Genomic DNA, 24797 nt, shown 5'->3' on the forward strand with positions numbered 1-24797 from the left:
TTCATTTTCTGTGATAACTGCAGCTTATGTGAAGTTGACACAGGCAACCGGCTAGTACAGACCAGAAGATGGGAATGAGAGCTATAATGTGGCCATGCGACATAGCCATTGCACTAACAAATTCAAAGTGGCAGTGGCTGCTTTCACAAGACCTGCACATGATCCAGCCAATAGATGTGGGAGGAACTCAGAAGAACCAATCCCATCCTCAGGTTCTTTGTGTCCTTAATAGTTGATAGGAAAGGAGTTTTATTCCTCAGTGATGTAGCCACTGAAAAACTACCTATTCCCTAGTAAATAATTTCCTACTAAAGCTGATGCCAGAAATCGCAATTAACTTCTGTGGGTTCAAGAAAAAGACACATGGAAGTAGAAGAAAGTGTTGAGAAGAAGGGACTTGCTAATACTTATATTAATGGAATTTAAAAAAAAGAATAGTAAACCAAAGCTATAATATTTTGTTTCTTTTTTTATTCGATATAATTTATTTACATTTCAAATGATTTCCCCTTTTCTAGCGCCCCCACTCCCCGAAAGTCCCGCAAATCCCCTTCTCTTCCCCTGTCCTCCCACCCACCCCTTCCCACTTCCCCGTTCTGGTTTTGCTGAATACTGTTTCACTGAGTCTTTCCAGAACCAGGGGCCACTCCTCCTTTCTTCTTGTACCTCATTTGATGTGTGGATTATGTTTTGGGTATTCCAGTTTTCTAGGTTAATATCCACTTATTAGTGAGTGCATACCATGATTCACCTTTTGAGTCTGGGTTACCTCACTTAGTATGATATTCTCTAGCTCCATCCATTTGCCTAAGAATTTCATGAATTCATTGTTTCTAATGGCTGAATAGTACTCCATTGTGTAGATATACCACATTTTTTGCATCCACTCTTCTGTTGAGGGATACCTGGGTTCTTTCCAGCATCTGGCAATTACAAATAGGGCTGCTATGAACATAGTAGAACATGTATCCTTATTACATGGTGTGGAGTCTTCTGGGTATATGCCCAGGAGTGGTATAGCAGGATCTTCTGGAAGTAAGGTGCCCAGTTTTCGGAGGAACCGCCAGACTGATTTCCAGAGTGGTTGTACCAATTTGCAACCCCACCAGCAGTGGAGGAGTGTTCCTCTTTCTCCACACCCTCTCCAACACCTGCTGTCTCCTGAATTTTTAATCTTAGCCATTCTGACTGGTGTAAGATGAAATCTTAGGGTTGTTTTGATTTGCATTTCCCTAATGACTAATGAAGTTGAGCATTTTTTAAGATGTTTCTTCGCCATCCGAAGTTCTTCAGGTGAGAATTCTTTGTTTAACTCTGTACCCCATTTTTTAATAGGGTTGTTTGGTTTTCTGGAGTCTAACTTCTTGAGTTCTTTATATATATTGGATATTAGCCCTCTATCTGATGTAGGATTGGTGAAGATCTTTTCCCAATTTGTTGGTTGCCGATTTGTCCTCTTGATGGTGTCCTTTGCCTTACAGAAACTTTGTAATTTTATGAGGTTCCATTTGTCAATTCTTGCTCTTAGAGCATACGCTATTGGTGTTCTGTTCAGAAACTTTCTCCCTGTACCGATGTCCTCAAGGGTCTTCCCCAATTTCTTTTCTATTAGCTTCAGAGTGTCTGGCTTTATGTGGAGGTCCTTGATCCATTTGGATTTGAGCTTAGTACAAGGAGACAAGGATGGATCAATTCGCATTCTTCTGCATGCTGACCTCCAGTTGAACCAGCACCATTTGTTGAAAAGGCTATCTTTTTTCCATTGGATGTTTTCAGCCTCTTTGTCGAGGATCAAGTGGCCATAGGTGTGTGGATTCACTTCTGGATCTTCAATCCTGTTCCATTGATCCTCCTGCCTGTCACTGTACCAATACCATGCAGTTTTTAACACTATTGCTCTGTAGTATTGCTTGAGGTCAGGGATACTGATTCCCCCAGATTTCCTTTTGTTGCTGAGAAGAGTTTTAGCTATCCTGGGTTTTTTGTTGTTCCAGATGAATTTGATAATTGCTCTTTCTAACTCTGTGAAGAATTGAGTTGGGATTTTGATGGGTATTGCATTGAATCTGTACAGTGCCTTAGGCAAAATGGCCATTTTAACTATATTGATTCTACCGATCCATGAGCATGGGAGGTTTTCCCATTTTTTGAGGTCTTCTTCCATTTCCTTCTTCAGAGTCTTGAAGTTCTTGTCATACAGATCTTTCACATGTTTGGTAAGAGTCACCCCAAGATACTTTATACTGTTTGTGGCTATTGTGAAGGGGGTCATTTCCCTAATTTCTTTCTCAGCCTGCTTATCCTTTGAGTATAGGAAGGCCACTGATTTGCTTGAGTTGATTTTATAACCTGCCACTTTGCTGAAGTTGTTTATCAGCTGTAGGAGCTCTCTAGTGGAGTTCTTTGGGTCACTTAGGTAGACGATCATGTCGTCTGCAAATAATGATAGTTTGACTTCTTCCTTTCCAATTTGTATCCCTTTGACCTCCTTATGTTGTCGAATTGCCCGAGCTAGTACCTCAAGTACAATATTGAAAAGATAAGGAGAAAGGGGGCAGCCTTGTCTGGTCCCTGATTTCAGTGGGATTGCTTCAAGTTTCTCTCCATTTAGTTTGATGCTGGCTACCGGTTTGCTGTATATTGCTTTTACTATGTTTAGGTATGGGCCTTGAATTCCTGTTCTCTCCAGGACTTTAAGCATGAAGGGATGCTGAATTTTGTCAAATGCTTTTTTCAGCATCCAATGAAATGACCATGTGGTTTTGTTCTTTGAGTTTGTTTATGTAGTGGATTTTATTGATGGATTTCCGTATATTGAACCAACCCTGCATTCCCGGGATAAAGCCTACTTGATCATGGTGGATGATCGTTTTGATGTGTTCTTGGATTCGGTTGGCAAGAATTTTATTGAGTATTTTTGCATCGATGTTCATAAGGGAAATTGGTCTGAAGTTCTCTTTCTTTGTTGGATCTTTGTGTGGCTTTGGTATCAGCGTAATTGTGGCTTCGTAGAAGGAATTGGGTAGTGTTCCTTCTGTTTCTATTTTGTGGAATAGTTTGAAGAGTATTGGTGTCAACTCTTCTTTGAAGGTCTGGTAGAATTCTGCACTGAAGCCATCTGGTCCTGTGCTTTTTTTGGTTGGAAGACTTTCTATGACTCCTTCTATTTCTTTAGGCTTTATGGGACTGTTCAGATGGTCTAGTTGGTCCTGATTTAATTTTGGTATTTGGTATCTGTCAAGGAAATTGTCCATTTCCTCCAGATTCTCCAGTTGTGTTGAGTATAGGCTCTTGTATTTGGATCTGATGATTTTTTGGATTTCCTCAGTTTCCGTTGTTATATCTCCCTTTTCATTTCTAAGTTTGTTAATTTGGATACTTTCTCTGTGCCCTTTGGTCAGTCTGGCTAAGGGGTTATCTATCTTGTTGATTTTCTCAAAGAACCAGCTCCTGGTATTGTTGATTTTTTGTATGGTTCTCTTTGTTTCTACTTGATTGATTTCGGCCCTGAGTTGGATGATTTCCTGCCTTCTACTCCTCCTGGGCCAAATAGCTTCTTTTTGTTCTAAGGTTTTCAGGTGTGTCATTAAGCTGGTAATGTATGCTCTCTCCATTTTCTTTTTGGAGGCACTCAGGGCTATGAGTTTTCCTCTTAGCACTGCTTTCATTGTGTCCCATAGATTTGGGTATGTTGTGTTTTCATTTTCATTGTGTTCTAAAAAGTCTTTAATTTCTTTCTTTATTTCTTCCTTGACCAAGGTATCATTGAGTAGAGTATTGTTCAGTTTCCACGTGTATGTGGGCTTTCTGTTGTTTCTGTTGCTATTGAAGACCACTTTTACTCCATAGTGATCAGATAGGAGGCATGGGATTAGTTCTATCTTCTTATATTTGTTGAGGTCTGTCTTGTGACCAATTATATGGTCGATTTTGGAGAAGGTACCATGAGGTGCTGAGAAAAAGGTATATTCTTTTGTTTTAGGATAGAATGTTCTATATATATCTGTTAAATCTAATTGGTCCAAAGCTTCAATTAGTTTCATTGTGTCCCTGTTTAGTTTCTGTTTTCCTGATCGGTCCATTGAGGAAAGTGCAGTGTTGAAGTCACCCACAATTATTGTGTTAGGTGCAATGTGTGCTTTTAGTTTTAATAAAGTTTCTTTTACGAAAGAGGGTGCCCTTGCATTTGGTGCATAGATGTTCAGGATTGACAGTTCTTCTTTTTGTATTTTTCCTTTGACCAGCAAGAAGTGTCCCTCAGGGTCTCTTTTGATGACTTTGGGTTGAAAGTCAATTCTATCTGATATTAAAATGGCTACTCCAGCTTGTTTCCTGAGACCATTTGCTTGTAAAATTGTCTTCCAGCCTTTTACTCTAAGGTAGTGTTTGTCTTTGACCCTGAGGTGTGTTTCCTGTAAGCAGCAAAATGTAGGGTCCTGTTTACATATCCATTCAGTTAGTCTGTGTCTTTTTATTGGGGCATTAAGTCCATTGATGTTAAGAGATATTAAGGAATAGTGATTGTTACTTCCTATCATTTTTGATGTTATTTTTTAAATTTGAATGCTTAACTTCTTTTGGGTTTGATGAAAGGTTACTATCTTGCTTTTTCCAGGGTGAAGTTTCCCTCCTTGTATTGGTGTTGTCCTCCTATTATCCTTTTTAGGGCCGGGTTTGTGGATAGATATTGGGTAAACTTGGTTTTGTCATGAAATATCTTAGTTTCTCCATCTATGGTGATTGAGAGTTTTGCTGGATATAGTAGTTTTGGTTGGCATTTGTGTTCTCTTAGAGTCTGCATGAGATCTGCCCAGGACCTTCTAGCCTTCATAGTCTCAGGTGAAAAGTCTGCTGTGATTCTGATAGGTCTTCCTTTATATGTTACTTGGCCTTTTTCTCTTACTGCCTTTAGTATTCTTTCTTTGTTTAGAACATTTGGTGTTTTGATTATTATGTGACGGGAAGTATTTCTGTTCTGGTCCAGTCTGTTTGGAGTTCTGTAGGCTTCTTGTATATTCATGGGCATCTCTCTCTTTAGGTTAGGGAAGTTTTCTTCCATAATTTTATTGAAGATGTTTGCTGGCCCTTTAAGTTGTAAATCTTCACTCTCATCTATGCCTATAATCCTTAGGTTTGGTCTTCTCATTGTGTCCTGGATTTCCTGGATATTTTGGGTTACAAGCTTTTTGCATTTTGCATTTTCTTTAACTGTTGAGTCCATGGTTTCTATGGAATCTTCAGCATCTGAGATTCTTTCTTCTATCTCTTGTATTCTGTTGTTGATATTTGCACCTCTGTCCCCTGATTTCTTCCCAAGGCTTTCTATCTCCAAAGTTGTCTCCCTTTGAGTTTTCTTAGTTGTTTCTACTTCTGATTTTAGATCCTGGATGGTTTTGCTTAGCTCCTTCACTTGCATGTTTGTGTTTTCCTGTAATTCTTTAAGAGATTTTTGTGTTTCGTCTTTCATGACCTCAGCCTGTTGACCAAAGTTCTCCTGTATTTCTTTAAGAGCTTTTTGTGTTTCGTCTTTCATGACCTCAGCCTGTTGACCAAAGTTCTCCTGTATTTCTTTAAGTGTTTTTTGCATTTCCTCCTTGTTGGCTTTTGTATTCTCCTGGATTTCTTTCAATGATTTTTGTGTTTCCCTTGCAAGGGCTTCTAACTTTTGATCCATTTTCTCCTGAATTTCTTTATGTATGACCTTCATGTGTTCCTGTACCAGCATCATGACCAGTGATTTTAAATCCAAATCTTGTTTTACTGGTGTGATGGGGTATCCAGGACATGTTGGTAGAGGAGAATTGGGTTCAGATGTTGCCATATTGCCTTGGTTTCTGTTAGTGACGTTCCTGTGTTTGCCTTTTGCCATCTAGTTCTCACTGGTGTTAGTTTATCTTGTCAGTGCTGGACTCACCAGTGCAAGCTGCCCCTTCCCAGTTGGCCTCTGGTGCACAGCTTACCTCCTGCACTGCTTGTAGACAGTGTGCTGCTGCCCAGGCTGTTCTGATCCCAAAGCAGGCACCCGAAGGCTCCCGCTGGGGCCCGCTGGATTCACGGGAGCACACTGACTTCTCCCAGCTGGCCGCCCGGAAGCCCAGCTAGCCACTTGCAGGACTTGGAGATGTAATGCTGCCGCCCAGACTGATCTGGATCCTGAAGCAGAGAGAGTAGAGTTAAGGGCTTCTGCCTGAGGCCTTGCCCCAGATTGTGTCTGTGGAGCAGATGGAGCCCGTGTGCACTCCCAGGGAGTGCTGACTGTGACCTCCCCTGTGTTCTGCTCACTCTGCTGGGCAGCCGATCCACCAACCAGGCTGTCGCACACAAGGTTAGCCTGGCCGCCCAGTCCCTGAGTCCAGGCAAAAGCCTGGGAGGCCAAGGTCCTAGCAAAGTTCCCCTAGGGCTATGACTGTTAATTGGGTCTGCCAGGTGACTAGGATGGCTGGCGTGCGTGCCGCGCTCCCTGAAAGCGCCGGGAGAGTCTGCTTTGCTAACAATCACCTGGGTGGGTTGACTCACAGATGGCCCACCAAGCCGCCCAGTTCTTGGGGTCAGTCCTGTGCCTTTTGGGGCCTGGACCCCCGCTTTGTTAGCCTTAGGCTATGCCTGTTACAGGTCTGCCCGCCTGAGCTCTCTGTCGTCCTGCAGGCAAAATGGCGGCGGCGCGCTCGCAGGCCTGGACAAAAAACCTCCTGGCTGGGTTGGCACCCCGATGGCCTCCCGACCCGCCCAGGGCCTGGGTGCAGGCCGACGCCCGTCGGGCTCAGACCACCGCGGTGTTGGCCTCGGATTATGTTTGTGTACCTCAGTCTGTCTGATCCCTGGAGTACGGAACCAAGATGGATGCACCTCTCCTGACTGGTGGGAGAATATTTTGTTTCTTATGCAAAGTAAATATACAAAAATAACTGAAGGAAACCCAATAGACTGTTTTCAATGAACACTTAGACAGGAAAGATTTATATGAGAACATATCCACAGCTATTCATTCCTGTGTCATATATGACTGTCCACACTATTGTGGTGGGGTTAGGTATTGACACCTGACTCCAGAACCTGCAGAATTTTACTTCCTTTGTGTCACTTACTAAAAGGAAGTGTTCTTGCACTGTTCTATCAACATAGGAATGGAAATTGAATGTAAACCCAGAATCAAAATTGAGTGGCAAATGACCGTGAGTTTTCAAAAGTTCAGTTTCCCTTTGACAATGAATTTTACATTTTGTACTTTCTTTTCTTTTTCTTTTTTCTTTTGTTTTTTGTTTTTGTTGTTGTTTTGTTTCTTGTAGTTTTTTTTCAAGACAGGGCTTCTCTGTATAGTCCTGGCTGTCCTGGAACTCTGTAGACCAGGCTGGCCTCAAACTCAGAAATCCATCTGCCTCTGCCTCCCAAATGCTGGGATTACAGGCATGCGCCACCACCACCTGGCTCCATTTTGTATTTTCTGATTTCTCCAGATTTACTAACTGGTTACAGCCTGGTTCAACGTATTATATGTCACTTTTTAAAGTATGTTTATGCCCTTGAGTCAAGCTACCATTGTACTCTGTTCTTTCTTCTATGCTTTTCATGTATACCATTTTTAAATACTTGTCTCAAAAGGTTTTTCATTACTGTTTATGTATAATCAATATTTACATATAAGTAATTCCTTTTGTGACTCTTTATGTTCTTCACTGGATGTTTTTCTTAACCCAAAAATGACTATAACCATTTTACAGATACCCTAGATAAATTTATTTTTTTTAAAATGTGCTGTAAGTCTTTAAGTTTTTTTGTTATTTCTTTGTTTAGATTTTGTTAACATACTTATTTATTTTTATTATATGGAAACTTTGTCTGTAAAACATTCTAGACCAGAATTTATTCATGATCCAATCTCAAGGCTCTCTCTGTCTCTGCTTCAGTGCCTGTTCTTCTAGCTCTCTCTGTCTCTGCTGCAGCTCCTGTTCTTCTAGCTCTCTCTATCTCTGCTGCAGCTCCTGTTCTTCTAGCTCTCTCTGTCTCTGCTGCAGCTCCTGTTCTTCTAGCTCTCTCTGTCTCTGCTGCAGCTCCTGTTCTTCTAACTCTCTCTGTCTCTGCTGCAGCTCCTGTTCTTCTAGCTCTCTCTGTCTCTGCTGCAGCTCCTGTTCTTCTAGCTCTCTCTGTCTCTGCTGCAGCTCCTGTTCTTCTAGCTCTCTCTGTCTCTGCTGCAGCTCCTGTTCTTCTAGCTCTCTCTGTCTCTGCTGTAGCTCCTGTTCTTCTAGCTCTCTCTGTCTCTGCTGCAGCTCCTGTTCTTCTAGCTCTCTCTGTCTCTGCTGCAGCTCCTGTTCTTCTAGCTCTCTCTATCTCTGCTGCAGCTTCTGTTCTTCTAGCTCTCTCTGTCTCTGCTGCAGCTCCTGTTCTTCTAGCTCTCTCTGTCTCTGCTGCAGCTCCTGTTCTTCTAGCTCTATCTGTCTCTGCTGCAGTACCTGTTCTTCTAGCTCTCTCTGTCTCTGCTGCGGCACCTGTTCTTCTAGCTCTCTCTATCTCTGCTGCAGCTCCTGTTCTTCTAGCTCTCTCTATCTCTGCTGCAGCTCCTGTTCTTCTAGCTCTCTCTGTCTCTGCTGCAGCTCCTGTTCTTCTAGCTCTCTCTGTCTCTGCTGCAGCTCCTGTTCTTCTAGCTCTCTCTATCTCTGCTGCAGCTCCTGTTCTTCTAGCTCTCTCTGTCTCTGCTGCAGCTCCTGTTCTTCTAGCTCTCTCTGTCTCTGCTGCAGCTCCTGTTCTTCTAGCTCTATCTGTCTCTGCTGCAGTACCTGTTCTTCTAGCTCTCTCTGTCTCTGCTGCGGCGCCTGTTCTTCTAGCTCTCTCTGTCTCTGCTGTAGCTCCTGTTCTTCTAGATCTCTCTGTCTCTGCTGTAGCTCCTGTTCTTCTAGCTCTCTCTGTGTCTGCTGCAGCGCCTGTTCTTCTAGCTCTCTCTGTCTCTGCTGCAGCTCCTGTTCTTCTAGCTCTCTCTGTCTCTGATGCAGCACCTGCCATCATCCTGTTCTTTGCTCTCTCCAGGTAACGAATCTGTACTATCTGACTAAATTAAGATTTGCAGCTTGAATGTAATCTTCAGTGATTCTATTATGCTTGTATAAGATTTTAATTGTGTTTCTTTCTCCCTGGACAGTGTATAGACAATCTTTTAACAATATTGCAAAACATAAAACATTTGAACAAACAGCTCTACTGCATGTGTTTGTCATCCTTGACGAATTATGATTGCATGTGTTCCCCCATCCTCGAGCTCTGAGAGATTCTTCACGCTGTCTTCAGTATTTTATGTCCCATTTTGAAATCATTGTGTTCAACTTAATTAATCTGCTCAAATTTAAGTTTGATTACTTAGCTCAGTGTATTGAGTTGCTAACTCTACTCTTCCCTTGTGTTATCGATTTTGAACCAAACTTCTTATTTTATGGCGAGTTTCCACAGCTTTCTAAACCGAAAACTGTAATGCGTGGCTCACACTTTTGGTAGTTGTTAAAATCTGTCTTTTGTAATTTTCTGTAGGCTTTCACAAGCTCAACATTCTGAATTTAAATTATGGAGGTTCCAGAACAACATTATAGACAGGTGGACAAGTGCACGTGCACTTACCTGTGCAAGCGGGTGCGCGCGCCGGCGCGCGCGCGCGCGCGCACACACACACACACACACACACACAGAGAGAGAGAGAGAGAGAGAGAGAGAGAGAGAGAGAGAGAGAGACAGAATTTTGCTTTAAATTCTAACATGATCTAACAAATTCTAACATGAAATGAAATAAAATTTCTGATATTCCAGTCAGGATTTGTCTTCACTTCCCTGTCTATAGCAGATAATAGTCTCTTGTACATTTTAATAAAAAATTATACCTATTAGTATGTTTTGAACTTTGCTCATTATTTTCTTCCAAATCAATATGAAAATGTTTTTGATCTAATTATTAAGCAATTCAGTTTTGTCTCATAGAAAACTAATCCTGGCAACTTCTGAACTGAAAAATAACACCCTCACTGGAAGCTTCTGGTTATAGAAGATGGCCTGTTCATGCTTCCCGTATCCCTCCTTACTACGAGTCTTTCCTAAGGTCCCTCATATATTCCTGGGAGTTTCCATTGTGTTGGATTTCCACCTCATCCCTGAAATGCCTTCCAATTCCATTTGTCTTTCCCAGTACTCTCTCCAACCATCTTTACTCAACCTGATCTTTTTTTTCCCATCCCCACCCCATCCCCAGTCAACCTGCTATATCTTTTCTATTTCCCCTTCCTTCAGAGAATGCAGAGATTCATGCATTCCTTTTGAGCCTTCCTTGTCACTTAGCCTCTCTAGATCTATGAATTGTAGCATGGTTATCCTTTATTTTACAGCAAATATCTGCTTATAAGTGAGAATGTACTATGTATGCCTTTCTGGTCTGAGTTTCCTCACTCAGAATGATTTTCTATAGCTACATCATTTGCCTGCAAATTTCATGATGTTATTTTTTTTTAACAGCTGAGTAATATTCCGTTGTGTAGATGTGCCACATTTTCTTTAACCATTCTTCAGTTGAGAGACAACTAGATAGTTTCCTCTATCTAGTTTCTGGCTATTGTGAATAAATATTATGAGCATAGTTAAGAGTATCCTTGTGGTTAGATGGAGTGTCCTTTGATTATTATTTTTTTGTTGTTGTTGTTGTTGTTGTTGTTGTTTTCGTGTTTCAAGATAGGGTTTCTGTCCTGGCTGTCCTGGAACTCACTCTGTAGACCAGGCTGGCCTTGAACTCAGAAATCCATCTGCCTCTGCCTTCCAAGTGCTGGGATTAAAGACACGCACCGCCACGGCCTGGCAATATAGCTGTACTTTAAGATAGAGCAATTCTAATTTTTTGAGAAACTGCCATATTTATTTCCAAAGTTGCTGAATTAGCTTGAACTTCCACCACTAATGCAAGAGTTCTTTTTACTCCCCATCCTTAGCATAATTAGTTACTTTAAAAATATTACTTGCGTTTTTATCATAGGCATTTTGACAGTTGTAAGCTAGAAGCTCAGAGTTGTTTTGGTTTTCATTCCTTGATAGTTAAGGATGTTGAATATTTTTAAGTGCTTCTTGGCTTTTTGAGATTTCTCTATTGAGAATTCTCTTTAGATCTATACTATATTTTTAATTGGATTATTTGGTTTGTTGCTTACTAGTTTCTTGTGTTATATATGTGTTTTTGAAATTAGCCCTTTGTCAGATATAGAGTTGGTGAAAATCTTTTCCCATTTTGTCCTATTGATTGTGTGCTTTGCCTTACAGTAACTTTTCAGTTTCATGAGGTCCTATCTACTAACTGTCAATCTTAGTACCTGCACTATTGGTGTTAAGTTCAATAGAAGTTGTCTCCTGTGCCAATATATTCAAAGCTATTCCCCAGTTTCTATTCTATCGGGTTCAATGAATTTGATTTTGTGTTGAGGACTTGGATCCACTTGGGCTTGTTGTTTTCCCCATGGAAGAACTGGGACACCAACAAAACCTCAAAACATTTGCTCTACAATTTGCCCTTCCTACAAGATGTGCTGATATAAAAGCGGTGCAGAACTTTGGAGAGTGGCCAGCCAATGACTGGTCCAGCCTGGGACTCATACTATGAGAAGATACCCATCCCTGACACTGACTGGAGGATCAGGAACCAGAAACCAGACACCTAGAATAGAACCAAACAAGACCAGAAACGAGTCAATAAAATAATTCCTAATGATAACACTGTTATACTTGTAGATTGGATTCTAGCATAATTGTTATCAGAGAGGCTTCATCTAGTAACCGAGGCTTCATACAGCGACGGATTGGAGCAGATTCAGAGACCCAAATGCAAATGAATTGGCAACGTTTAGGGAATCGCAGTGAAGAGAGGTTGGAAAGATTAGAGGAGCCAGAGGGGTCAAGCTCACCATAAGAAATCTCACAGAATCAACCTAATTTGGCTCACTATGGCTCATAGAGACTGAAGCACACTTCTGGGCATATAATCAAAGGACACTCCATCTAACCACAAGGATACTCTTAACTATGTTCATAATATTTATTCACAATAGCCAGAAACTGGAAACTATCTAGTTGTCTCTCAACTGAAGAATGGTTAAAGAAAATGTGGCACATCTATACAACGGAGTATTACTCAGCCATTAAAAAAATAACATCATGAAATTTGCAGGCAAATGATATAGCTAGAGAAAATCATTCTGAGTGAGGAAACTCAGACCAGAAAGGCATTTTCCCTCCACATATCTTGGCTTTCCTCCCTCCTTCCATCTCTCACTTTAAAAAGCCTCATGCTTATGTTAAAAAAAAAACAAACACAGATACATAAATACATGTGACAAGTTAAGAGATTATTTAATAAAACTCCAAGAAAGCAAAATCTACAAGGAAATACACTAATAATAATGTACACAGTTTGATAAAACGTGGAGGATTCACAGCTGATCACACTTTACAGATCCTTACAAAATCACTGATAAAATTATCTGCAAGCTGTCACAGAGTTCAGACGAAAATGATAGAGATGGTCAGGCACTGTTGATTTTTCTCAGATATATTTAGCATAAAGTTTGAAATTATAAAGATATGTAAGAACTCCTCATGTGAGGAAGCTTGAAGATATGTCAGTAAGACAGCAAATGACAGACTACAGGCTGGACAGCTATAGAAAGAACCTCCTCAGTAGAAGCCATAGGCCCAGTACCTTCTACAATACAGTGGTCCGCAGCAGCCACAGCCACAGCCATAGCCGTAGCCCAGGCCTCCATAGCCATAGCCCAGGCCTCCATAGTAGCTGCCGTAGTAACACATGGTGTCAGGACTAGATGAGTTAGCAAAAGACCAGTAGTAGGATCCTTGTGTCTGGTTGTCATCAACTGACAAAGACCTTTTATATACCTGGGAGTTTGGTAGAAAAAACCACAGGCATTAAAATGTCACATGTCTCCACCATGCTTCAGAAAATATCAGGGTATCATAGTTTACAGGGTAAACAAAGCTGCATGACTGGAGATAATTATGTGCACATGTCAGAATTTCATCGTCAAATCACAACACTTTAACATGAAATTCTGATACTGCATTTAAGACTGTCCGATTCTCACGCTATTTTATTTAATACCTATAACACTCGTTTGTGCCACAATACAAATCATTGAACTAGCTCTCTCTTGTTTTTATGTCTGTTTTGTAATACTCCATAGATGAAGGGTTTTTGTGTTCTCTTTGTTTGCTTTGTTAATGTAGAATAATTCTATCAGGAGGAATGCATTCACCAAGACTTTCTAATGAAGAATGGTTATTTGTTAAGTTACTGGTAACTTGATGATAGTTAATATCTACATGAACATATTTTGGTTTTAGTTTGTATTCTATTCATACATATTCTTTAAATTTTCTGAATGCTTTTTATGTGATATTGTCATTTAATTTTTATTACTATGGCTCTGTGGTATAATTTGAGATCAGGTTCTATGGTAGGTCCAGCCTCTTCCTTTCTGCTTTGTATTATTTTGGCAATTAATGTTATTTTGTGCCTTCATATGACCTTTAATATTGTGTTTTCTAATTTCGTTAAGAATATAATTGGAATTTTGATGGAGATTGCATGAAATCTGTGCATTGTTTCAGCAAACAGCCATTTCTATGTTATTAACTCTGCCAATCCATGAACAGGGTATTATTGTCATTCTATATTCTAGTTTCTTATAAAAATTATTTCCCTGCCCCCAAATAGGTACTACCGGTAATTATATTAAGTAAAATAAGCCATACTGAGAAAGTCAAATTCTGGGCTTATGAGATAATTCAGAGGGGAAAGTCACATACCATCATTACACCTGAGGACCTGAGTTTGATCAGAGCATCTCACACAGTGTCATACATTTTCTTCTGACTTCCAGATGCATCATATGGCATATGCACATCCCTATTCCAGCACAGGAAGAAATAATACAAGAATAAATGTAATGAAAAATTAAAAACTACAGGTTCACATGTCCAAGAGGCAAGCCAAATTTTAATTATCCTGTGAAATGGGCATACTATTTAAATGATCACTACTGGCTTATGCTAATAGATCAATATATCCCTTAACCAAGGAAGCTTTTGCAGTAAATGGCAGTTAACAAAGAGATGGGCTATCCAAACTGGTTAATGTGCCTTTAAAAGTAGGTGATGAAACATGTGAAAGGTCTGTATGACAAGAACTTCAAGACTCTGAAGAAGGAAATAGAAGAAGACCTCAAAAAAATGGAAAAACCTCCCATGCTCATGGATAGGCAGGATTAATATAGTTAAAATGGCCGTTTTGCCAAAAGCAATATAGAGATTCAATGCAATACCCATCAAAATCCCAACTCAATTCTTCATAGAGTTTGAAAGAGCAATTCTCAAATTCATCTGGAATAACAAAAGAAAAAAAAAACAGGTTAGCTAAAACTATTCTCAACAACAAAAGAAATTCCGGGGGAATCAGTATCCCTGAGCTCAAGCAATACTACTGAGCAATAGTGTTAAAAACTGAATGGTAAGCCGGGTGGTGGTGGCACACACCTTTAAGCCCGACACTTGGCAGGCAGAGGCAGGCAGATTTCTGGGTTCGAGGCCAGCCTGGTCTACAGCCTAAGTAATGGTTTGATCTGGAAAATATCATCCTAAGTGAGGTAACCCAATCACAAAAGAATACACATGGAATGCAATCTCTGATAAGTGGATATTAATTAGCCCAGAAGCTCTGAATACTGAAGGCACAAATCACATATCAAATGACTTCCATGAAGAAGTATGGACAGGGTCCTGATCCTGGAAAGGATTGATCTAGTGTTGGAGGGAAATATAAGGACAGAGAAAAAGGAGGGAGGTGATTGGAGAATGGGTGGAGAGAAGAAGGTTTATGGGACATATGGCGAGGGGGGATCTGGGAAAGGGGAAATCATTTGGAATGTAAACAAAGAATATAGAAAATAAAAATATTAAAATGAAAAAAAACACTGCATGTTATTGATACAGTGACAGGCAGGCAGATCAATGGAACAGGATTGAAGATCCAGGAATGAACCCACACACCTATGGCCACTTCATCCTCGACAAAGGGGCTGAAAACATCCAATGGAAAAAAGATAGCCTTTTCAACAAATGGTGCTGGTTCAACTTGAGGTCAGCATGCAGAAGAATGCGAATTGATCCATCCTTGTCTCCTTGTACTAAGCTCAAATTCAAATGGATCAAGGATCTCCACATAAAGCCAGACACTCTGAAGCTAATAGAAAAGAAACTGGGGAAGACCCTTGAGGACATCGGTACAGGGGGAAAGTTCCTGAACAGAACACCAATAGTGTGTGCTCTAAGATCAAGAATTGACAAATGGGACCTCATAAAATTACAAAGTTTCTGTAAAGCAAAGGACACCATCAAAAGGACAAATCAGCAACCAACAAATTGGGAAAAGATTTTCACCAACCCTACATCAGATAGAGGGCTAATATCCAATATATACAACGAACTCAAGAGGTTAGACCCCAGAAAACCAAATAACCCTATTAAAAATGGGGTACAGAGTTAAACAAAGAATTCTCACCTAAAGATCTTCGGATGGTGGAGAAACATCTTAAAAAATGCTCAACTTCATTAGTCATTAGGGAAATGCAAACCAAAACAACCCTGAGATTTCACCTTACACCAGTCAGAATGGCTAAGATTAAAAACTCAGGAGTTGGCGAGGATGTGGAGAAAGAGGAACACTCCTCCACTGCTGGTGGGGTTGCAAATTGGTACAACCACTCTGGAAATCAGTCTGGTGGTTCCTCCGAAAACTGGGCACGTCACTTCCAGAAGATCCTGCTATACCACTCCTGGGCATATACCCAGAAGATTCCCCAGCATGTAATAAGGACACATGCTCCACGATGTTCATAGCAGCCCTATTTACAATAGCCAGAATCTGGAAAGAACCCAGATGTCCCTCAACAGAAGAATGGATGCAAAAAATGTGGTATATCTACACAATGGAGTACTATTCATCCATTAGAAACAATGAATTCATGAAATTCTTAGGCAAATGGATGGAGCTGGAGACCATCATACTAAGTGAGGTAACCCAGTCTCAAAAGATCAATCATGGTATGCACTCACTAATAAGTTGATATTAGCCTGGAAAACTGGAATACCCAAAACATAATCCACAAATCAAATGAAGTACAAGAACGGAGGAGTGGCCCCTGGTTCTGGAAAGACTCAGTGTAGCAGTATAAGGCAAAACCAGAACAGACAAGTGGGGAGGGGTGTGTGGGAAAACAAGGGGAGGGAAGGGGGCTTATGTGACTTTTGGGCAGTGGGGTCCAGAAAATGGGAAATCATTTGAAATGTAAATAAAAATATATCGAATAAAAAAACGAACCAAAAAAAAATAAAAGTAGGTGATGTTCTACTAAATTGGACATGCACATTATACTGCCTTCCATAGCTTCACAGATGTTTGTAGAAGAAGGGGCAGGAGGACTGTAAAAATCAGAGGTGGTGAATGACTTCAAGGGAGTTGTTTTCAAGCCATAACATGGTAAACAGACATTTCAACACACAGTGATTATGACAATATGCATAAGTCCTGGGCAGGATCCCAATAGAAAAATTAAATCCTAGCATGGATGCAGGAGATAGCTCAGTCATCATTCGCTGAGAAGCATTTAGCATATGACATCTGATGAAAGATCAGCTTTTGCTAGTGATATGACTCTGGTGGTCTGGCCACACACCAAAGCAGGTCCCACTCACAAGACAAGCTGGGAAACAAAAACTGGATTCCATGAGTGGGGATTACTATAGAATATGAATCTCAACGTTGGCTGGAAAGATGCACACAAATAAAGAAAACAAGTATGTCAGGCAGAAGACTAATGCACATTTTGGGGGGTATACACAGCTAAGTTAATCAGTTAAAATGATAAACATGAATGCTAACATGAGCTGAGCTTTAGAACAAGTGTTTTTCAAAGAGCCAGATGGACACATGGACAGAATGATTCTTTCTGCCACTAATATCTCAAAGATGCAAACAAAAGAGGTGATATTTCAGACCACAACTGTCAGATAAGTAATATTAGAAATAAGAAAGATGAATGTTACTAAGCATGTAGAAAAAAAACTCACCCTTCTTCATTGTTAATGGGAATATAACTTGGTGCAGCCTTGCCAGAAGAGAGCATGTGGGATGTTTGCAAATACGTAGGGAAGGGACAGGTGATCTAGAAGTCATAGAGCTTCTTATAAAATTAGAAGAAAATTACTGGATCTTAAAGAAATAGGCACACTACCATGCTTATTGTCACATTGCTAATAATAGTTGTTTTTATAAACAACCAAATGTCCATTTGTAGATAAACATCTGTAGCTGAAACCTCTGCAGCTTATGTAACTTTCTCTTTTCTTCTTTATTTCTCTCATTTTCTCCTCCTCCTGCAAATCCATTTCCTTCACTTCCCTTCTACTTTCCCAGAACCCTCTCCTTATAAGGAGATACAAAAGCACAGAACAGACAGAAATTTTTTTGTACAGTTTAATCATCTAGCTGATACTACACTTTTTTTTTTTTACAAAAGTTGACAGTCAAACTAAAAATCATTTTACAGAGTATGATAAAGATAACATAAAACACAATCATAGCCAAAATTCAGATGAGGAATTAGATGACCATATTGCATTTCAATTACATTTTAGATATTTTGTCCTAAAGTTAGAATTTTTGAAGACATTTTGAGTTCCTGGTGTGAAAACACTTGGAAGCCCTTCTAGTTAGAAAGGCTGGGCATCTGCATAATGTCCTCAGTAGAAGCCACAGGACCAGTACCTTCTACAGCACAGTGGTCGGCAGCAGCCATAACCATAGCTACCAAAGCCACAGCCATAGCCGCAGCCACAGCCACAGCCACAGCCACAGCCACAGCCATAGCCACAACCTATGCCACTGTAGCCATAGCCCAGGCCTCCATAGTATCCTCCATAGTAACACATTTTTTTTAAAGGAGTGGAGTGTTCAGACGAAGAGAAGCACTATGTTTCTGGAGTCTGGATTTCACCATCTGTCAATCGCCTTTTATACACCTGGATGTTTGGTGGTAAAACCCACAGGAATTATGACATCACACATATCTCTGCTGTGCTTCAAAAATATTAGGTGCCATAGTTTACTACCCAAACAACGCGGCATAACTGAGATAATTGTGTTCATATGTTAATATCCCAAGGTCAGATCATGAGGCTTTAACGTGAAAAATCTGGATCTGGTTTCAAGACAATGCCTCATTCTATATTTAGTTCATTTAATACTCATGAATCTCTCCTGTACCACAATGTAAATCACTGAAATCTCTCTCTCCTATTTATGTCTGTTTGTTTTGTAGTAATCCATACCAAAAGCATCTTTTTGTCTTTGCTGCTTTGCTTGTATTGTAAAATAAGTATTTCCTAAGCATTTATGATGAGGAATGATCTCATCATTGGTTATGTTATTGGTTACTTGATGATAATATATGCATAAGCATATTTTAGATCTATTCTAAATTTATACAGTTCAGACATTTTTTTCATATATTTTACTATGTTAATTCTACTGATCCATGAGCAAAGTAAATCTATTCATCTTCTGATTTCTTCTTCATTGTCTTACTTGTATTCCTGTTTTTGTGCCATTATTTAGTTTTTATTACTATGATTCTTGGAATAATTTGAGATAAGATTCTGTGGTAGATCTAGCATCTTCCTTTATGCTCAGTATTCTACTCACTCTTCGAGTCATCTTTTGCCTTCATACAGTCATTAGGATTGCACTAATTGTGTTTATAACACAATTTGAATTTTCATCGAGATTGCATGAAATCTGTACATTGGTTTATCAAACATACTATTTTTCCTTTTAGTAATTCTACCAATCCAGGAACAGGATGTGTCATCCCATACCTTAGATTCTTCATTAAATTATTTTCTCCAGAGAAAATGGATATACTGATAATTTTGTTAAGCAAAATGGGGCAAACTTAAGAAGGTGGACCACTGGTAGCTAAAGTGTGTTTAGCATTTTATTCCTGCTTAAAGAACAGTTTTTATTCTTAAAAATGTCACCTTTGGTAGGGCTACCATATACTAGATCATGCTTCAATTATCAGGAAAGCTGTGCAACAAATTGGACTGAGGGAAATTAGACAACAAAATATAATCTCAAAATTGGTTGGGAAGAGAGATGGTGTCTTAGCGTCCTCTTGCTATGCTGAAAAAGCAGAACAAAAGCAAATTGAGAAGGAAAGGGTTTATTTGGTTTACACTTCCACATTACTATTCATCATGGAAGGAAGTCTGATAAATAATTCAGATAGGGGAGAAATCTAGCGTGGCTGCACAGGTCATGATAGGTGCTGCCTAATGCTTGCTCAACATGGATCGCTCAACCTGATTGATTGAAAGCACTCAGGACCACAAGTCCAGAGTTGGCACTACCTCGAATGGACCTGGCCCTGCCTCATCAATATCTAATTAATAAAATTTACTACAGCTGCCTACTTCCCCATTTTATGGAGTCATTTTCTTAACTGTGCTAATATGGCTCATGCCTATGGTATGGATTTAGTTTGTGACAAGTTTATATAAACTCTTCATTACAATTGATCCCTTGTTAACCTGACACCCAAACAAACTTCTGTAAGTCACAAACTGTCCTTTCTCATTCATTCCCAGGATCTTGCACACAAACAAAACACAAATAACTTTAAAAGTCTCAACGCTTTTATAGATTCAGACAAATTTAAAGTTCATTTATTCCCTCTGAAATAAAAGATCCTTTAAAAAAATCCAGAATCTCTTTGTAAAGTTCAAAATCTGTCAACTGTGGGCTTTTGAAAATTTCAGATTTTCAAAACAGGAAATACATTTTTACTTAAAGAGGGAAGAACCAGGGCACAGTCACAATAAGATAAAAGCAAAACAAATCTATCAATCATAAATAACACACAATGTCTGGAATCTACATTCAAACTTCTATGTTCCTGTAAGTATCTGGATGTTTTCTATCACTCAATACCTGCAGCACACACACTGCTTTTCTTCTATGCTTAGGCAAGATTCACTACACTGTTGCCACTGTTCTTGCTGGTCATTCCTTGGTAATAGAATCCCCCAATTCCAACAAAATGTTGGATATCAGTATTGGGGTGTTGATGTGACAGGCCTAACCACTCTGTTCACAGAATGTGAATTTTGGATTAGCAAAGCAGGTGAATGCTTTAAGAGTAGCTTAATAGGCCCTCTTAGTAGGAACATGGAAGATAATGTTGCAGATCAATGCAGTTTATGGCAGCCTAGCTCAAGGGATTTCAGAGAAAGATATTAGTAAATGGCCTAGAGAATATTTTTGTGATATTTTGGCAAAGAATGTGGCTGCTTTGTGCCTTAGTCTGAAAATTTGCCTGAGGCTAAATTTCAGTCTCTTGGATTAATGGTGTGGGCAGAAGAGATTTCAAGATAGCCTAGTAATTGTTGTCACATGATTATTATTCTTGACCTTTGTGCACATTTATCTTCAAAAGAGCAAACTAACCAAGAAAAATACAAAATATAGAGTTTGAGGAGAAAGGGAACACGAGGAAGTATGATGGAGCTAACTCCAGTGCTTAAGGATATAAAATGATTAAAGAAAAGACTAATGCTAAAGAGAATAGGGAGTGGTAACTACAGGGAAAGATGCCCCTAAAATAAGCTTCCAGCTTCTGAGAAGTAATTAGAGATATTCTCAAGCAGTGAAGGATAATAATTGGAAATAGAAAGCTGATAAAATATAATTGAATGAGGTGGCCATGTTCCAAAAACAGCAAGAGGCACAGTTTGGCAGCTTTGCCTATGTAGCTCTGGCTTTAGAGTCAAGGATATAAGAAAGGGTTTTGAAATTTTTCTTTTCAGCTAAAGAACGTTTTAAGGCCTGGCATGTATGAGAGGTGTCACTCCTTGGAGTCATATTAAATCCATTGTGGGAAGCTGTGAAGACGGTTAAGAAAGGAGACAACACAATGTTGGAAAAACTGGAGATGTGGAATTCTTACCAAGAAGAGCTCAAGACTGGGTATAGAAACAATCCAAGAGAAGGAAGTACATTTTAGATAACAAACCTGAAAGAAGATGGAGAGGCCTTTGACCTCAGACATGGGGAAGCAGAGTTCAGAATTTGCACATCTGTTTTTTGACTTTTTTTGGTGCAGTATTTCCTCACTATACCTACTTTTCTTTTTCCTTTTGGAATTAAAAGTCCAGTTCTTAAGGATATAAAATGATTAAAGAAAAGACTAATGCTATCTAACTAAACACATTGAAACTGCACACAATGTGCAATTGTATGTTGGAAATATATGATTTGTTTTTTCATTTTTCTTTTAAAGGGTTTATAGTTAAGAGATGGCCTTGAGTTTCAAAAGTGACTTTGAAAATCAGACTTTTAAACTGTGTTGAGACTGTCATAGACTATGAGGACTTTTGAAGTTGACTAATTGCATTTTACATTAGGATTCTGCTATAAGCCTGTGGAGGCAAGGAAGTGGAATGTTATAGTTCTAATGATAATGGCCACAGAGGTCATGGAGTTGAATACTTGGTCAGTAGGGTCTGGCATTGTGAGGAATAGAAGGTGTAGTCTATTTGGAGGAAGTGCATCACAGGGGATAGGTTTTGAAGCTTCAATAGGCAATGCAAAACCCAGATTCTCCCTTCTGCTGCTGCTTGCAGATCCACATTTAGAACTCTCAGCTACTTTTCCATCACTGTGTCAGCCTGTGTGCCATCATGCTCCCCCTAATAATGCAATAGGTCTACACCTCTGAAACTGCACACAAGTCCCAATTAAATGCTTTCTTTTTTAGGAAGTGATATGGTCATGGTATGGATCACAACAATAGAACATTGACTAAGATGTATGGTTAGGGTGAGAATTGAGTTGAATATATTTAAAATTCATTATAATTAATTTTTACTGAATACAGAATTTTTATATTTAAAACAGTTTAGGAAAACAATTAAAGAAAGGCAAATGACAGAGCACTTCCGGCGGTGGCGGCGGCGGCGGCGGCAGTGCAGCAGTGGCTGGTCTGGCTGAAGGGCCATCAGCAGTGGAACCAAGGCGACACAGGGTCCAGTTAGGCCCTGCGCCCACAACCACTGACCTTCGCTGACCAGCCGGGCGGCAAGCAGCTGCAGTTGTGCGGCGCCTTTCCTGCACTGAAGCCACTTCAGAACTTGGCCTCCCACCAGTCAGGAAAGGAGCATCCATCTTGGTTTCGGACTCCAGGGATCAGACAGACTGAGGTACACAAACATAATCCGAGGCCAACACCGCGGTGGTCTGAGCCCAACGGGCGTTGGCCTGCACCCAGGCCCTGGGCTGGTCGGGGGGGCCATGGGGTGCCAACCCAGCCAGGAGGTTTTTTGCCCAGGCCTGCGCGCGCGCCGCCATTTTGCCTGCAGGACGACAGAGAGCTCTGGCGGGCAGACCTGTAACAGGCATAGCCTGAGGCTAACAAAGCGGGGGTCTAGGCCCCAAAAGGCACAGGACTGACCCCAAGAACTGGGCGGCTTGGTGGGCCATCTGTGAGTCAACTCGCCCAGGAGGTTGTTAGCACAGCAGACTCTCCCGGCGCTTTCAGGGAGCACGGGCGCGCACGCCCACCATCCTAGTCACCTGGCGGACCCAATTAACAGTCATAGCCCTAGGGGAACTTTGCTCGGACCTTGGCCTCCCAGGCTTTTGCCTGGACTCAGGGACTGGGCGGCCAGGCTAACCTTGTGTGCGCCAGCCTGGTTGGCGGATCGGCTACCCAGCAGAGTGAGTGGAACACAGGGGAGGTCACAGCAGCATACACCTTCAGCACTCCCTGAGGGTGCACACGGGCTCCATCTGGTCCACAGACACAATCTGGGGCAAGGCCTCAGGCAGAAGCCCTCAGCTCTATTCTCTCCGCTTCCGGATCCAGATCAGCCTGGGCGGCAGCACCACATCTCCAAGTCCTGCAAGAGGCTAGCTGGGCTTCTGGGCGGCCAGCTGGGAGAAGTCAGTGTGCTCCAGTGAATCCAGCAGGAGCCTTCGGGTGCCTGCTTTGGGATCTGAACAGCCTGGGCAGCAGCACCCTGTCTACAAGCAGTGCAGGAGGTAAACTGTGCACCAGAGGCCAACTGGGAAGGGGCAGCTTGCACTGGTGAGTCCAGCACTGACAAGACAAACTAACACCAGTGAGAACTAGATGGCAAAAGGCAAACGCAGGAACGTCACTAACAGAAATCAAGGCAATATGGCAACATCTGAACCCAATTCTCCTCTACCAACATGTCCTGGATACCCCATCACACCAGTAAAACAAGATTTGGATTTAAAATCACTGGTCATGATGCTGGTACAGGAGCACATGAAGGACATACTTAAAGAAATTCAGGAGAAAATGGATCAAAAGTTAGAAGCCCTTGCAAGGGAAACACAAAAATCATTGAAAGAAATCCAGGAGAATACAAAAGCCAACAAGGAGGAAATGCAAAAACACTTAAAGAAATACAGGAGAACTTTGGTCAACAGGCTGAGGTCATGAAAGATGAAACACAAAAATCTCTTAAAGAAATACAGGAGAAATTTGGTCAACAGGCTGAGGTCATTAAAGAGGAAACACAAAAATCTCTTAAAGAATTACAGGAAAGCACAAACAAGCAAGTGAAGGAGCTAAGCAAAACCTCCAGGATCTAAAATCAGAAGTAGAAACAACTAAGAAAACTCAAAGGGAGACAACTTTGGAGGTAGAAAGCCTTGGGAAGAAATCAGGGGGCAGAGATGCAAATATCAACAACAGAATACAAGAGATAGAAGAAAGAATCTCAGATGCTGAAGATTCCATAGAAACCATGGACTCAACAGTTAAAGAAAATGCAAAATGCAAAAAGCTTGTAACCCAAAATATCCAGGAAATCCAGGACACAATGAGAAGACCAAACCTAAGGATTATAGGCATAGATGAGAGTGAAGATTTACAACTTAAAGGGCCAGCAAATATCTTCAATAAAATTATGGAAGAAAACTTCCCTAACCTAAAGAGAGAGATGCCCATGAATATACAAGAAGCCTACAGAACTCCAAACAGACTGGACCAGAACAGAAATACTTCCCGTCACATAATAATCAAAACACCAAATGTTCTAAACAAAGAAAGAATACTAAAGGCAGTAAGAGAAAAAGGCCAAGTAACATATAAAGGAAGACCTATCAGAATCACAGCAGACTTTTCACCTGAGACTATGAAGGCTAGAAGGTCCTGGGCAGATCTCATGCAGACTCTAAGAGAACACAAATGCCAACCAAAACTACTATATCCAGCAAAACTCTCAATCACCATAGATGGAGAAACTAAGATATTTCATGACAAAACCAAGTTTACCCAATATCTATCCACAAACCCAGCCCTAAAAAGGATAATAGGAGGACAACACCAATACAAGGAGGGAAACTTCAGCCTGGAAAAAGCAAGATAGTAACCTTCATCAAACCCAAAAGAAGTTAAGCATTCAAATTTAAAAAATAACGTCAAAAATGATAGGAAGTAACAATCACTATTCCTTAATATCTCTTAACATCAATGGACTTAATGCCCCAATAAAAAGACACAGACTAACTGAATGGATACGTAAACAGGACCCTACATTTTGCTGCTTACAGAAAACACACCTCAGGGTCAAAGACAAACACTACCTTAGAGTAAAAGGCTGGAAGACAATTTTACAAGCAAATGGTC

General features: G+C 40.5%; 1 protein-coding gene across 1 annotated transcript; it reads right to left on the reverse strand.

The window, feature by feature from the left end:
- Positions 1–17820: 17820 nt before the first annotated feature.
- On the reverse strand, positions 17821–18009 carry LOC127665940 (keratin-associated protein 20-2-like). Its single transcript, XM_052158572.1, has one exon. It carries the CDS (start codon positions 18007–18009, stop codon positions 17821–17823), a length of 189 nt encoding a protein of 62 aa, XP_052014532.1.
- Positions 18010–24797: the final 6788 nt, after the last annotated feature.

Source organism: Apodemus sylvaticus, chromosome 15 (genome assembly GCF_947179515.1).
Source record: "Apodemus sylvaticus chromosome 15, mApoSyl1.1, whole genome shotgun sequence".
NCBI classification, from domain to species: Eukaryota; Metazoa; Chordata; class Mammalia; order Rodentia; family Muridae; genus Apodemus; species Apodemus sylvaticus.